We start from the raw sequence: 12,033 nt of genomic DNA on the forward strand, positions 1-12,033 counted from the left end.
CAGCAGAGGGGCCGTGCGCAAAGCTCTCAGAGGGCCCCAGTCCCCTCCCAGTCCCCTCCCAGTCCCCTCCCAGTCTTCTTCAGAGCTCACAGTTTTGCCCCGAGTCTCCCCCTACCCCCTGTTCCAGGGTTTTCAGCGTACAAACTAAACATGTATTTAAGAAGAATTTTAATCCACGCTCAGCTGTTGGGATTGCCTTGCACAACCAGTGCTCTGCTGCTACCAGTACGCAGAAAGGCCAAAAACACAAAAGCACTTGTTCGTTTTATAATTAATGGGAGGGTGTTTTCTGTGTAGGTATGGAGGCAATTGTTAGAAATATGCATCAGGGGAGGCTTATGTCTTGGGATTTTAAAAGCCGTGTGCTCACACATATACCCACCTTACAATGTCTTCTTTTGGAACCACAGAATTCAAGTCACGGAGATGGAAATGCATCCCTAGAAAAGGATCCGGATACCGCCGGTGTTACCTTCAAAAGGCCATCATCAGCTCCGCTACAGCTTGTGTTCTGCACTGGGCAATCGCCAGGCCTTGGTTAGGGACCCCTCAGCTATGCAGGTCGCTGTCAGTGCCCACAACAAATTGCTGCACCCCAGCCTGTCTCCATGGTGCTGCAGGGGATGAGGCTCTAAGTGGGCCTCTTCCTTCAGCTACAATTATAAATGCCATAACGTCAGTTGCTCCTGGACCTGAAAAATCTTTTGAGAAGGATGCTGCTGTGAAAAATGTAGTGAGGGAAGCGGTGCTTGTCTATGGGTAACCCAGGGAAGTTCCCACCAAGGTCAGCTGTGAGGCTGGGTCTTTTTATTCAATCAAATTTGGGAATCATTTTGACTAAAGAAGATGCTGCAAGTGCTATGATCAAGCTGGTAGTGGACATCCCAATTTCATGGGTCAGGAAAGACCCTTGGACACTCATAAACTCCTTGGACAGTACGAGTCTGAAGACAGCAGGGACAAGGAGAGCAGGAGACCTTGGACTCGTTTTGGAGGAAAAGCCTTTGTGGATGACCTGAGATGGAAGAACAATTAGGGCAAACTGCCTCTGTTCTCATCTATGTCTAGAAAACACGCATTTCCAGATCTTACAGATAAATGTTGAGATGCGAAGACCTTTGCTCAGTAAATCGGATCTGTCACCTGCGTCTTACTTTTCTCATATGACACTTGGTAACTTTTTGGAGAGTCAGCTTTCTAGAGAAACAGGAACTGAGGTGTAACAGGAGGAAAGTTCAGTTAGCTTTAAACTTAACCCATTTTGCTGTTCTGATTATTATTTCCTATGATGCTATGATTCTATAGCCACACAATATCTTCTCCAGCCATCTCCTTTCTCTTGAGAGTTTTCCAATCTCTTCCATTTCATCACATCAATTGGATGTCATCGCTCTGGCTCAGTGTTGATTGGGGGCACCTCTAAGAGTATTAACTTTGCTTCAGGCTTGGTAAGGCAGCAAAGCTTCATCCCCGTGGCTTTGTTCCCAGCAGAAGAGGCAGCTTTGCAAGTGGTTTTACGGACCTGAGGCTGTATACCTATGACAGTTTAAAAATCAAACAAATGAAAAGCCCAGAGAAACCCTGTTAGACAGGAGAAGAAGGAAGCATCAAGTGCTTTGTTGTCTGTGCCCCGTTCCATTTCATGCTTGCAAAATATGTTTAGCCCGCAAAACGGTGCAATAAAACAAAATGCCTCTTCTCACCAAGATGTGAAACATGCACGTAAAAATGACACGGGTACCACGGCAAGCCTTTGCGTTTGGGCTAGGTTTTACAGAGGAAGAACCTCTGAAGAACCTAGGGAGAAAGACCCCTGTGTGATGCCACAGCTGCCACCTCAAGGGGCATCTCTGTGACCTCAGAGGCATCTGTGCTCACCCCTGGGTGAGCCTGCGGTCTGCAGAGCCTCAGAGATGGCGAGGAGGGCTCCCCCCAAGAGGCGCCCAGGGGCATCGCCAGGCCCCTTGCAGAGCGGGGCCGCCTGCAAGGCCGCAGGGGAGGCAGCGGGGCCGAGCCACGGGTACGAGTCGGGTTGTTCCCACCCTGGGCTGGGGTGGAACCGTGGGCACGGGGACCTGTGGACGCAGGGACACACGGACACAGACCGAGGCGGCCGGTGGAGCGGGGTCAGCCTTGGGCAGCTGATGGAGGGCGACGCTGAGGCTTTACTGGGAGGCAGTAGCCCCAGGTTTTGCCTCACGGGGGGGGGCAAAGCCCCGAGTTTTGCCCCACAGGGGGGCCAAGCCCCAAGTTTTGCTGCATGGGGAGGCCAAGCCCTAGGCTGGGGCCGCTCCTGTCGTAGCACGGCCGTGCCTGGCTGAGCGGGGTGGCCGTGCGGACGGGGACCCCACCAGCGTCCTGTGGGAGGAGGCCATGGTAGGGGACTGTCCCTGCTCCCTGAACAGCCTGAGGCTATTGAGGGTAGATTTAGATTAGATGTAAGGAAGAACTTCTTTACTCAGAGGGTGGTGAGGCACTGGAACAGGTTGCCCAGGGAACCTGTGGAGACCCCTGAAAATCACCCAGCTCCGCTGCCCTTTCTTGCTGCAGCTGGGAGGCCCCTGGGAGGCTTCCCAAGCCCTGTCCTCTGGCACGGGGCTCTGTTGAGGCTGCTCCTGCCTGCTGTGGCTCCTGCGGACAGGCAGGCTCCGTCTTTTTCCTCCCGCAGGTGCCTCCACGTGCAGGTTGGGCTGCAGGAGGTGAGGCACTCTTTGGAGTTAGTTCCTGGCTCTGCCAGCCAAGAGCCTGCAAGGCAGCATGGCACGGCCACGGAAGCTGCAGGTAAGCTGGGCGCTGCTGCTTGCTCTGAAGTCCTCTGGGGTGAACCCACGGAGCTCCTCTGTGCTCAGGGAAATCGCTCCAGCAACATTTCCTCCGTGGCAGAAGAACCACAGGCTGCCCTGCTCTGGGGCACGCCTCTGGTGGGGATCCAGGGCAAGAGACCTGACTTTGCGCTCATTTCCTTGCCCAGGGACGGTCGTCAGCACTGCTCGCCATCTGGCAAGGGCCCTCGTGCTGCAGACCCTCCCCAAGACTTGCATCTTTGCTGCGTACGTACAACACGTTTCTGTTGTGGACCGGGGGAGAAATGGGATGGCTGCGGGCCAGAGGGTGGCAAGGGGAGGGCAGCGGGTACTGCCCGGCCAGCACACCATGGCTACTGCTGGCCAAAGCTCAGGCGCTGCCGTTTCCATTCTGTAGTTGTGTTTACTTCCCTGGGTTATTCCCGCGCCCTTTCTGAAGGTGCTCCTGGAGCCCTTCCTTTGGGGAAGATCTGCCTGCGGCGCTGGACAGTGTGGACAGAAGGAGTGTTTCTCTTGAGGGCTGCCCGCTCAGCTTTCTCTCCACAGCAGGCTTCCAAAACGGCTTCTTTTCAGACTGCAAATGGAAATCCACCCACAGAGGGGTTTGCCCAAGGCTTGGAACGTTAACAACAACAACAAGACTCCCTCCTTTTTAGGCAAAAGATGACCCTGCACAAGAAGGAGTTCTTGAAAATCTTCATCATGGTCTCAGTGACCCTCGGTGAGTTTTCACGAGCAAACGTCTGGCAGCGGCCACGTTCCCCATGTCCTCCTTTCAGCTGCTGCCACACGGCAGCAGGAGGAGACAACGTGACCACAGGGACCGTTCGCAGCCCCAGCAAAATAACCATCTCTCGGTGATGTGCACTGCAGCAGCTGGCGCAGTTTGCTGCGGGACCTCGCGGCTAGCCTGGAAAACGGGGGCAAGGAAAGCGGCCCAGGTGAGCGACTGCTGTGGGACAGGCAGCTCCTACAGGAGTGCTGCTGATGGGAGCTGGGTGAATCGCTGGCTGCTCTGGTTCCCTGTGGAGTGGCCCGAGGAAGCGGCAGCTTTGCCGTGTCTTCTTGGGGAAGCCTGTGGGGAGCCCCAGCAGCTTCGGTTCTCTAACAGAGAGCTTTTCCTTTCCAGAGGCTGCTGGCAGAAACGGAGTCTCTGCGGTAAGAGATGTTTCCTGAGCGGGACTTGGTTTCGTGCAGTAGCCTCAGCTGACCTCTGGCTACTCGCACTCATTTTCGTAGCATCCGGGGCTCACGTATGTCTTCTGGGTCTTTGCCTTTCGCTAAACCTGGTGATGAAGGGGAGCACTCACGCAGAGAAAGAAAGGAGAGCCAAGCACAGCCTCCTTGCTGGGCTCGGAAGCTCTCAGGAGGGGACAGGCTGCCCTCTGATGAGATCTACTGCTTTCCTGTTGGCCGCAGGAACTCCCTGGATTCCGTGGAGGTCCAAGCCAAGAGGATACAGCTCCTGCTGGAGCAGGTGGCTTCGCTGAGGGCAGAGCTCAGCAGCGTGACGAAGGTGATCCCGCACTTTGGGAAAGGAGGCCGGGATGAGCAGAACCCCAGGCGGCCGGAGCCTGGCTCCTGGCTGACCTGGCAAGCGTAGAGGGTGGAGAAAAGGGTGTGGGGCCTGGCCCGCGTCTGCGCTGTGGCTGCAGACACAGACGCTGTTCCTCAGCCCTTCCTCCTCTTGCATCCCTCCAGGCAATGCTTGCCTTGAGCTTCTGACCCAGGCCTCTTTCTCCTCCGGAGCAACTGAGCCGCTGCTGCTGCGTTTGCTTCCTGTGACCATTTCTGTCTTTCCCAGGAGGTTCAGGAGGTGAAATGGGCAGCGTCTGAGACGGCTTCGGAAGACGACGTTCAGCCGTCTGACCGGGCGCTGAAAAGCTCAGGTACAGCCACGTGCTATCACGGGGTCCAAGGCTGGGGCCGAGCAGCTTTCTCTGACTCCCTCCCTGCCCTCGAGCTCCTTGCGGGTGCCTTGGCACTGCCCCCGTGGGCATTTCCCTGCTGAGGCAGGGGGCTCCCTTCCTCCCCGCTGCGTTTGGCTCTGAATCCCGCGGCCGGGTCGCCCTTTGCTGTCTGCGCCTGTCGTCCACGTGGGCGCTCGCTGCCTCCCAGCACCACCGGAGCTGCTTCCTGCGGTGCAGAGCAGCAGCCAGGTGGGTCCTGTACTTTCCCTGTGCAGCTGGGCACCTCCACCTGACGAGGACAGCGACGAGAGACGTGGGGCTGGCCAGCGGCACCAACAACACCGTGTAAGCACCGGGTTCTCCTAGCCTGTGGCCTCTTGCACCCTTACGCTCCTTTCTTCATTAAAGGTGCCACCAACGACCATGTCCAAGACCTGCGAATGCCAAGAGAGTTGGTCCTGAAGGCTTTTTTTTTTTTTTGCTTCTTCCGTGCCACAAATCCTTCTGATAACTATCTTGCAGGTTTCAGCCCTTCCTGTGAGGTTAGCAGATCTCCCCGCAGCCCGGTTGCGTTGCTCAAGCCCGCGGTGTTGATAAGGATCCTGAAACCAAAGGTCTAATGCAGGGCACCCTTCTTGCGCCCTAGAGGCCTCCCAGGGACGCTTCCTGCACTCTGCTGTCTTCTCGAGGCGTCACAGAGCTCCCCAGTGTACTCCAGGACACCACAGAGGCCTCCCAGGGGCCCACATTTTGTTCTAAAACCAGTTAGAGCCATTGGAACACGCTCCAGTGACCTCGTGGGTGCCCTGGAGTCCTTCCAGGCAGCACTACAGCCCTCCCGTGAATCTATAATCCACTCTAGAGTCCTCACATGTCTACAAGGACCACCCAGTGCACTCGAGCTCTCCCTGAAACCCTTCCAGTGACCTCCAGTGTCCTCTAGGATGCCGCAGAGGCCTCCCAGTGCTGCCTTCAAGCATCCTGGGGCCCTGCAGTGCTCCCTAGGACCTTCTGGAGGCCTCGAAGGGCTCTGCAGCGTACCCTAGCACACCATGAAGACCTTGCTGGACTCTCCAGTGCTCTCTGCAGTCCCCTACAGGCATCCCAGTCCCCCCTGCTGTTCTCCAGTGCCCCGTACGTGCCTCCCAACACTCCCGGTGCAGTCTAGCATCCGATACAGGTCTCCCGGTGTGCCCTAGAATCCTCCCGGGGCACTTGAGAGCACTCTAGGTTGTCCTAGGAGCCTCCTCTTGCACCCTAGAGGCCTCCCGAGGACACTTCCTATAATCTGCTGGCCTCTTGCGGCCTCACAGGGCTTTCTAGTGTGCTCCAAGGCACCCTAGGGGCCACCCAGGGCCCTGCAGTTTGCTCTAAGAGCAGCCAGACACCTTGCAAGGCTCTCCAGGGACCTCGTAGGGACCAGAGCCCCGCACGGGGCCGCGGGCAGCAGCCGCGTCCCTGCTGCCACCCGTCCCTGCCTGTGGTGCCGGAGCCCCCCGAGGATCCCCCGGCGGCTGCGTTAAATCCGCGCTGCCCCGCGTCCCGGTGTGGGAGCTTTCCCCAGCTGGAGAGCCGCTGCTTTCCTCCGCCGGGTCCCTTCCCAAAGCCACCGCCGCCGCAGGCAGCGCTAATGAAAAGGCCTTGGAAGGGCTCCCAGGGCCCTCGAGAAGGGCCCGGGGGAGGCGATGAAGCACGAGAGGGAGGCGGGCAGGGAGCAGCGCGGGCACGGGGCCAGGGCAGAGGAGCCCCGTGGGTGTCTGCGCCCGCAGGGCAGCCCCCGGAGCTGCAGTGGGACCCCCACCTCCAAATCTGGGGGGGGGGGTCCCGGCCCACCCCGTGCCCGAAGGAGCCTCGCACGCCACCGTTAGCATAAATAGACTTTATTGCTCTGTACACATATACACGCTCGCCCCCAAAAGGCGGCGGTGCCCCAGAAGGGGGGGCAGCCCCCAGCGCAGCCGCTGCATCCCAGCAGGACCTGACCCACCTGCAAGGAAAACGGGCGGGGAGAAGGGGCTGCGCCCGCCCCGGGCAGAGCCAGGCAGCCCCCCCGGCCCCCCCCACACCCCTCTCACGTACGGGGGCGGCCAGCGGGAGGGCAGGGCTACCAGCCGGAGAACCAGCGACGGAAGAAGGTGCCCAGCACGGACGAGGGGTCGCTCAGGGTGGGAGCGTGGAGCTCGTCTTGCTGCGGCCACGTGCCTGCGAACTGTGCCAGCTCCCCTGGAGGGCAGGGGGGGGGCTCGCTCGCAGGGCGCCGTCCCGCTCCCCTCACCCCTCCCGCGCCCCCCCCCCCTCGGCGCCCCACTCACGGTCATCCATGTTGAGCACCTCCTCGCGGTAGTCCTTGCCCGTCCCGTCCTCCTTGGTGGTGGTGACGAAGGCCTGGTCGCCCCTCCGGAGGGTGACGGTCGTCTCGCGGCGCCCGTGGCTGTCCTGCACGGTGCGGCGCTCCTCCACCGCCTGCTCGGGGCACCCGCACGGTGGCACGGGGCACCCACGTGGTGTCACGGGGCACCCACGCCGTGGCACGAGGCACCCACAAGGTGTCATGGGGCACCCACACGGTGTCATGGGGCACCCACACGGTGGCACGGGGCACCCACGCCGTGGCACAGGGCACCCACGCCGTGGCACAGGGCAGAGCACACTCACCCCGTCAGGCAGCGTCACTTTGGTGACGGAGACGCTCTTGAAGTAGGAGCGGGGCTGGGGCTCGTCGGGCCTCAGGATGGTGCCCAGCCCCGCCGAGGACACCTGCGAGTCCAGATCTGCGGGGCGGCCGCGGTGAGCGCGGGGAAGGGGCGCCCGGCCCCGACCTCCCCCCACCAAAGGCGCCCCCCTCACCCACCTCGGTCCTCCCTGCGCTCCGGGGGGGCCGGGCGAGCGTCCTCCAGCTGCAAGGCAAAGCCAGCACCGGTCACCGGAGCCCGGTGCCGGGGCCCGGAGGAGGGGGGGGGTTCCGCCACCCGAGGGCCCCCCCCCGACAGGGCAGGGCCCCCCCCACGCACCCCCGGGAGGGGGCTCCAGGGCCGGGCCGGGTCTCGGGCGCCCTCGGGGCCGTCCGGGTGCTTCAGCATCGAGTCGCGCAGCGGCCGCCCGGGGCCGGGGTCGGGCAGGGGGGGCTCTGCGGGGCACAACCGGGGCCGAGGGGAGTGAGGCCGGGCCTCGGGGTTCCGCCGAACCCCCCCCCCCCCCCCCCCCGAGCCCAGCCCCGGTCCCGTTCCCACCTATGGCCGGGGGGGGGTCCGGCCCAGGCCCCCCCGAAGACGCCCAGGAGCTCGCCCGCGTCCCGGAGCAGCTCCTCCAGGGCGCCGCCGGGGCCGAAGCCGAAGCCATCGGGGGGCGGCGGCCGGGGGGGGCCCTCGGCGTCCTCGGCCCCGTCCTCGTCCCGCGGCGCTCCGCCGAACAGCGGCTCCCGGGGCCTGCGGGGGTGGGGGGGGCGCTGAGACCGGGAAGGGGAACGGGGGTCCCGGAGGGGGTTGCAGGGGACATCCGGGGGGGGTTCGGGGGGGCCCCGGGCCCGTCCCGGTACCTGCGGCCCCCCGGGAGCCCGAAGAAGCCGCGGAAGGCGTCGTAAAAGCTCATCGGGCCCGGCCGCGAAGCGCCGCCGCCCGCAGCCGCAAAGCGTCGCCGCCGCCGCAAAGCGCCCCCGGAACCGGCACCGGGAACGGGACACGGCCCGGGGCCTCCCCGCAGCCCCCCCGCCACGGCCCGGCCCGGCCCCGGCGCTTCTGGGGAGGGGACGGGAGCGGAGGGGGCCTGGGGCCTGCCGGGGGGCGCAGCCCCAGTAGCACACCAGTAACACCAGCAGTCCCAGTAGCACCAGTAACACCAGCAATCCCAGTAGCGCCAGCAGCCCCGGTAACACCAGCAACCCCAATCACACCAGTAACAGCAGTAACACAGCGGCCACCCCAGCAACACCAGTGGCCCCAGTAACATCAGTAACCCCAATAACACCACCACCAGCAGCCCCAGTAGCCCCAATACCACCAGCAGTCCCAGTAACACACCAGTAACCCCAATAACACCACCGCCAGCAGCCCCAGTAGCACACCAGTAACCCCAATAACACCAGCAGCCCCAGTAACACACCAGTAACCGCAATAACACCACCAACAGCCCCAGTAACACACCAGTAACCCCAGTAAGACACCAGTAACCCCAATAACACCACCAGCAGCCCCAGTAACACCAGTAACCCCAGTAACACCACAGCGCGGCCCCTGAGGCAGAGGCAGGGGGCCCTCCCCAACTCCTGGGGATGGTCACAGAGAGCAGCGGGGCGGGGGTACGGAAATGAGGGAACTACAGGATGGCGTGGGGTTTTTGTTTTTATATACAAGACACATTTATCCATTAAATTTAGAACACGGTCCAAAAAAACACTTCAACTAATTCATCTTACAATGCTGTTCATATCAATTACTGTTCTTATTCCTAATAATAAGGGGGGTTGCTGTAGGTGACTTGCAGCTTCCACTCCTTTGGATCCGAGACGTTCTGGGGCAGCAGGAGGTGCGGGGAGGGGGAGGAGGGAGAAAGGAGTAAAAACCAAAAAAGGTTTGTACTCAGTTGGCGCCCCAGCTGTAGCTGTTGTAGGCAGACTTGTTGGCCTGGGATTTCTGGGGGACGGAGCTGCCTTGGCTGCGCTGCCCGGAGCCGCTCTGCAGGGAAGGGGGGCAAGGAGGAGAAGCAGAGGGTTAGCACCGGGGCGCGGGCGCTGCCATCCCTGGGGTCCCAGCCCCAGGCAGCTCCGCAGGGTGATGCTGGCACTGCTGGCCCCAGGCGCTGCGGGCTAGGGGTTGTTTGGAAGGAGAGAAGGTGCAGAGTCCTGTTGTGTGTGGGGTTGCTAAAGGCTCCCCAAGGGAGTCCAGGTGTACCCAAAGGCTTCCGTTGGGAGCACTTTTTGATGGGAAAAAGTGGCGCCGTCTGTGTTGTCTAGGGTCCTACTTAGGGTTTGTCTCAGTGTTCCAGTTAGGGTTACATTTAGGATTATTTGGAAAGACAGAAGGCGCAGAGTCCTGTCGTGTGTGGGGTTGCCTAAAGGCTCCCCAAGGGAGTTCAGGTGTACCCAAAGGCTTCCATTGGGAGCACTTTTGGATGGGAGAAACTGATGCTGTATGTGACTTCTAGGGTCGTAATTAGGGTTAGTTTTTGGGTTACTGGGAGGCTTTCAGGGGGAACTAGAGGGCTCTGGGTGGCCCTGGTTGACCTGCGGAGGATCTAGAGTGCAGCGGAGGACCACAGGAGGCTTCCAGTTTGCGTGTGTGTGCCCTAGAGCCCTGTGTGTCCTCCAGAGGCCTCCAGATTCCAGGAAGCGTCCTTGTTTTGCCTCTAGGGTTCAAGAGGAGGCTCATAGAGCACCGCAGGGTGCCCTGGGCGGCTTCTAGAGCATCCTAGAGGAAACTGGGGGTCACTGGAAGCCTTTCTGGTCGAGCTAGAGGGCACTTGTTGTCCCTGGTAGACCTGCAGAGGATCTAGAGCGCAGCGGATGACCACAGGAGGCTCGCAGCGTGCGCGAGACTGCACTCGAGAGCCCTTGTGGTTCCGCTGGAGGACACTAGATTCCAGGAAGAGAATTTATTATTTATTTATTATATTTATTTATGTTATTTATTTATTATTATTATTTATTCCTTATTTTGCCCGCACGCTGCGTTAGGAAGCTCGGAGCGCACCCTAGAGCGCCCTGGGGGGCCTCTAGGGCGTGCTAGGCGACACCGGGGGGCACTCGGAGGCTGTCCGGGGAAGCCAGCAGGCAGGCGGCCCAGCCCCACAGCTCCTGCCCGACCCACGGCGTGAGGCGGCCGCGGGGAAGCCCCCCCGGGGCCCACGGGGAAAAGCAGCCGAAGGAACCGGCAGCCGGCGCCTCCTCGGCCCCGGTTCCCAGCGCCGTTTCCCCCCCCCCCCACACCCCGGGCCGCTGGAATGACGCCGGCCCGGCCGCCATGTTGCCAGCCTTTAGTACTGGCACGGCCGCCATGTTGCCGGCCCCCAAGGAGCGGCGCGGCCGCCCCGTTGCCAGCACTAGGTACTGGCGCGGCGAGCGGCGGGCTCTCGCGGGGTGAGGCCGGCCCGGCCGCCGCCATGTTTGCCCTCCGCCGAGTTCTCGCGAGAGCGGGCGCGGGGCAGGGGGCAGCGGCGCAGCCATGGCGGCCGAGCGGGGCCGGGGGCGGCGGCGGCGGCGGCGCGGGAGGCGCTGAGGGGGCGGCGGGGGGCGGCGGGCGGCGCCGGGCCTCGCCCCCGCCGGGGAGCCATGAGCCAGGGCGGCGGGGCCGGCAGCGAGAGCGGCGAGCCCGAGGCCAAGGTGCTGCACACCAAGCGGCTGTACCGGTGAGGAGCCGGGGGGGGGGGGAACCGGAGGGGATCGGGGGGGGGCTGGGAGGGGACCGGGGGGGTGAGGGGAGATCGGGGGGATCAGAGGGACCGGGGGGGGGATCCCCGGGACCGGGGGAGTGAGGGGGGATCAGAGGGACTGGGGGGGATCCCGGGGACCGGGGGGGTGAGGGGAGATCGGGGGGATCAGAGGGATCGGGGGGATTCCGGGCACCGGGGGGGATCCCGGGGATCAGGGGGACCCTGGGGGGATCGAGGAGACCGAGAGGGTTGAAGGGGACCGGGGGGGATCGGGGGGATCCCGGGAACCAGGGACGTGAGGGGGGATCGGGGGGACCGGGGGGGGGGATCGAGGAGGTCGAGGGGGTTGAAGGGGACTGGGGGGGATTGGGGGAGATCGGGGGGGATCCCAGGGACCGGGGGGGATCAAGGGGGCTGTGGGCGAGCAGGAGGATCGGGCGGAATCAAGGGGACCAGGAGGGACCGCGGGGATGAGAAGGGTTGGGAGGAATCACGGGGGCTGGGGGGGATCGAGGGGACCGAGGGGGATCAGGGGCGTCGGGGGGGATCCCAGGGAGCAGGGGGGGGAGGATGGGGACGGGATGAAATCGGGGGGACTGGGAGAAATGAAGGGGATCGGGGGCTCAAGGAGAGCGGGGAGGGTTGGGGGGATCACGGGGACAAGGGGGGGGGATCAGGGGAAGGGGAGGGGAAAGGGGGAAACCGGGGAGACCAGGGGGAAAGAAAGGAGATGGGAGGGTACGAGGAAACTGGGGAGGATCGGGGGGAAGGGGCTGGGGGTGTGGGAAGGGCAAGGGAAAGGAGATTTTGGGGTCAGGGGAGGTCTGGGGGGGCAGAGGAGGACGTGGGGGAGTTACGGGAGGGTTAGGGGCTGGCGGGAGGATGTGGGGGGTCTGTGGGATATTGGGGGGATGCTCAGGGAAGGGGGCGAAGGAGATGGCAGGATGTAGGGAAGG

At 62.5% G+C, this 12,033-nt stretch overlaps 3 protein-coding genes across 5 annotated transcripts in view; 2 read left to right on the forward strand and 1 right to left on the reverse strand.

Moving 5' to 3' along the window:
- Nucleotides 1–80: 80 nt before the first annotated feature.
- LOC121060817 lies at nucleotides 81–5,189 on the forward strand. 2 transcript variants are annotated; one of them, XM_040538947.1, is made up of 9 exons: nucleotides 81–2,020; nucleotides 2,669–2,781; nucleotides 2,972–3,050; nucleotides 3,461–3,525; nucleotides 3,678–3,745; nucleotides 3,934–3,962; nucleotides 4,224–4,320; nucleotides 4,609–4,693; nucleotides 4,990–5,189. In XM_040538947.1, exons 1-9 carry the CDS (start codon nucleotides 1,914–1,916, stop codon nucleotides 5,061–5,063), a joined length of 717 nt encoding a protein of 238 aa, XP_040394881.1. In that variant the 5' UTR covers nucleotides 81–1,913; the 3' UTR covers nucleotides 5,064–5,189. The 2 variants fall into 2 exon arrangements, with proteins under 2 accessions (XP_040394881.1, XP_040394880.1); XM_040538946.1 differs by having other exon boundaries at nucleotides 82–2,020; nucleotides 3,461–3,523; nucleotides 3,673–3,745.
- Nucleotides 5,190–6,578: 1,389 nt separating this feature from the next.
- LOC121060804 (HCLS1-associated protein X-1-like) lies at nucleotides 6,579–8,414 on the reverse strand. The gene is given in 8 exon segments (XM_040538924.1): nucleotides 6,579–6,701; nucleotides 6,794–6,937; nucleotides 7,027–7,177; nucleotides 7,370–7,485; nucleotides 7,566–7,611; nucleotides 7,726–7,854; nucleotides 7,857–8,139; nucleotides 8,250–8,414. Coding segments are annotated over 7 exon segments (897 nt in total). The 5' UTR covers nucleotides 8,303–8,414; the 3' UTR covers nucleotides 6,579–6,701; nucleotides 6,794–6,818.
- Nucleotides 8,415–10,859: 2,445 nt separating this feature from the next.
- The window catches only part of SMG5 (SMG5 nonsense mediated mRNA decay factor), a 30,366-nt gene continuing 29,192 nt past the window's right edge, over nucleotides 10,860–12,033 (forward strand). Inside the window, exon 1 of one of the 2 annotated variants that reach the window (XM_040538896.1) lies at nucleotides 10,860–11,053. In XM_040538896.1, the coding sequence (XP_040394830.1) occupies nucleotides 10,977–11,053 (77 nt within the window). In that variant the 5' untranslated portion in view covers nucleotides 10,860–10,976. The remainder of the gene's footprint in view (nucleotides 11,054–12,033) is intronic. The other variant, XR_005814925.1, reaches the window with a different exon arrangement.

Source organism: Cygnus olor, chromosome 28 (assembly GCF_009769625.2).
Source record: "Cygnus olor isolate bCygOlo1 chromosome 28, bCygOlo1.pri.v2, whole genome shotgun sequence".
Classification (NCBI taxonomy): Eukaryota; Metazoa; Chordata; class Aves; order Anseriformes; family Anatidae; genus Cygnus; species Cygnus olor.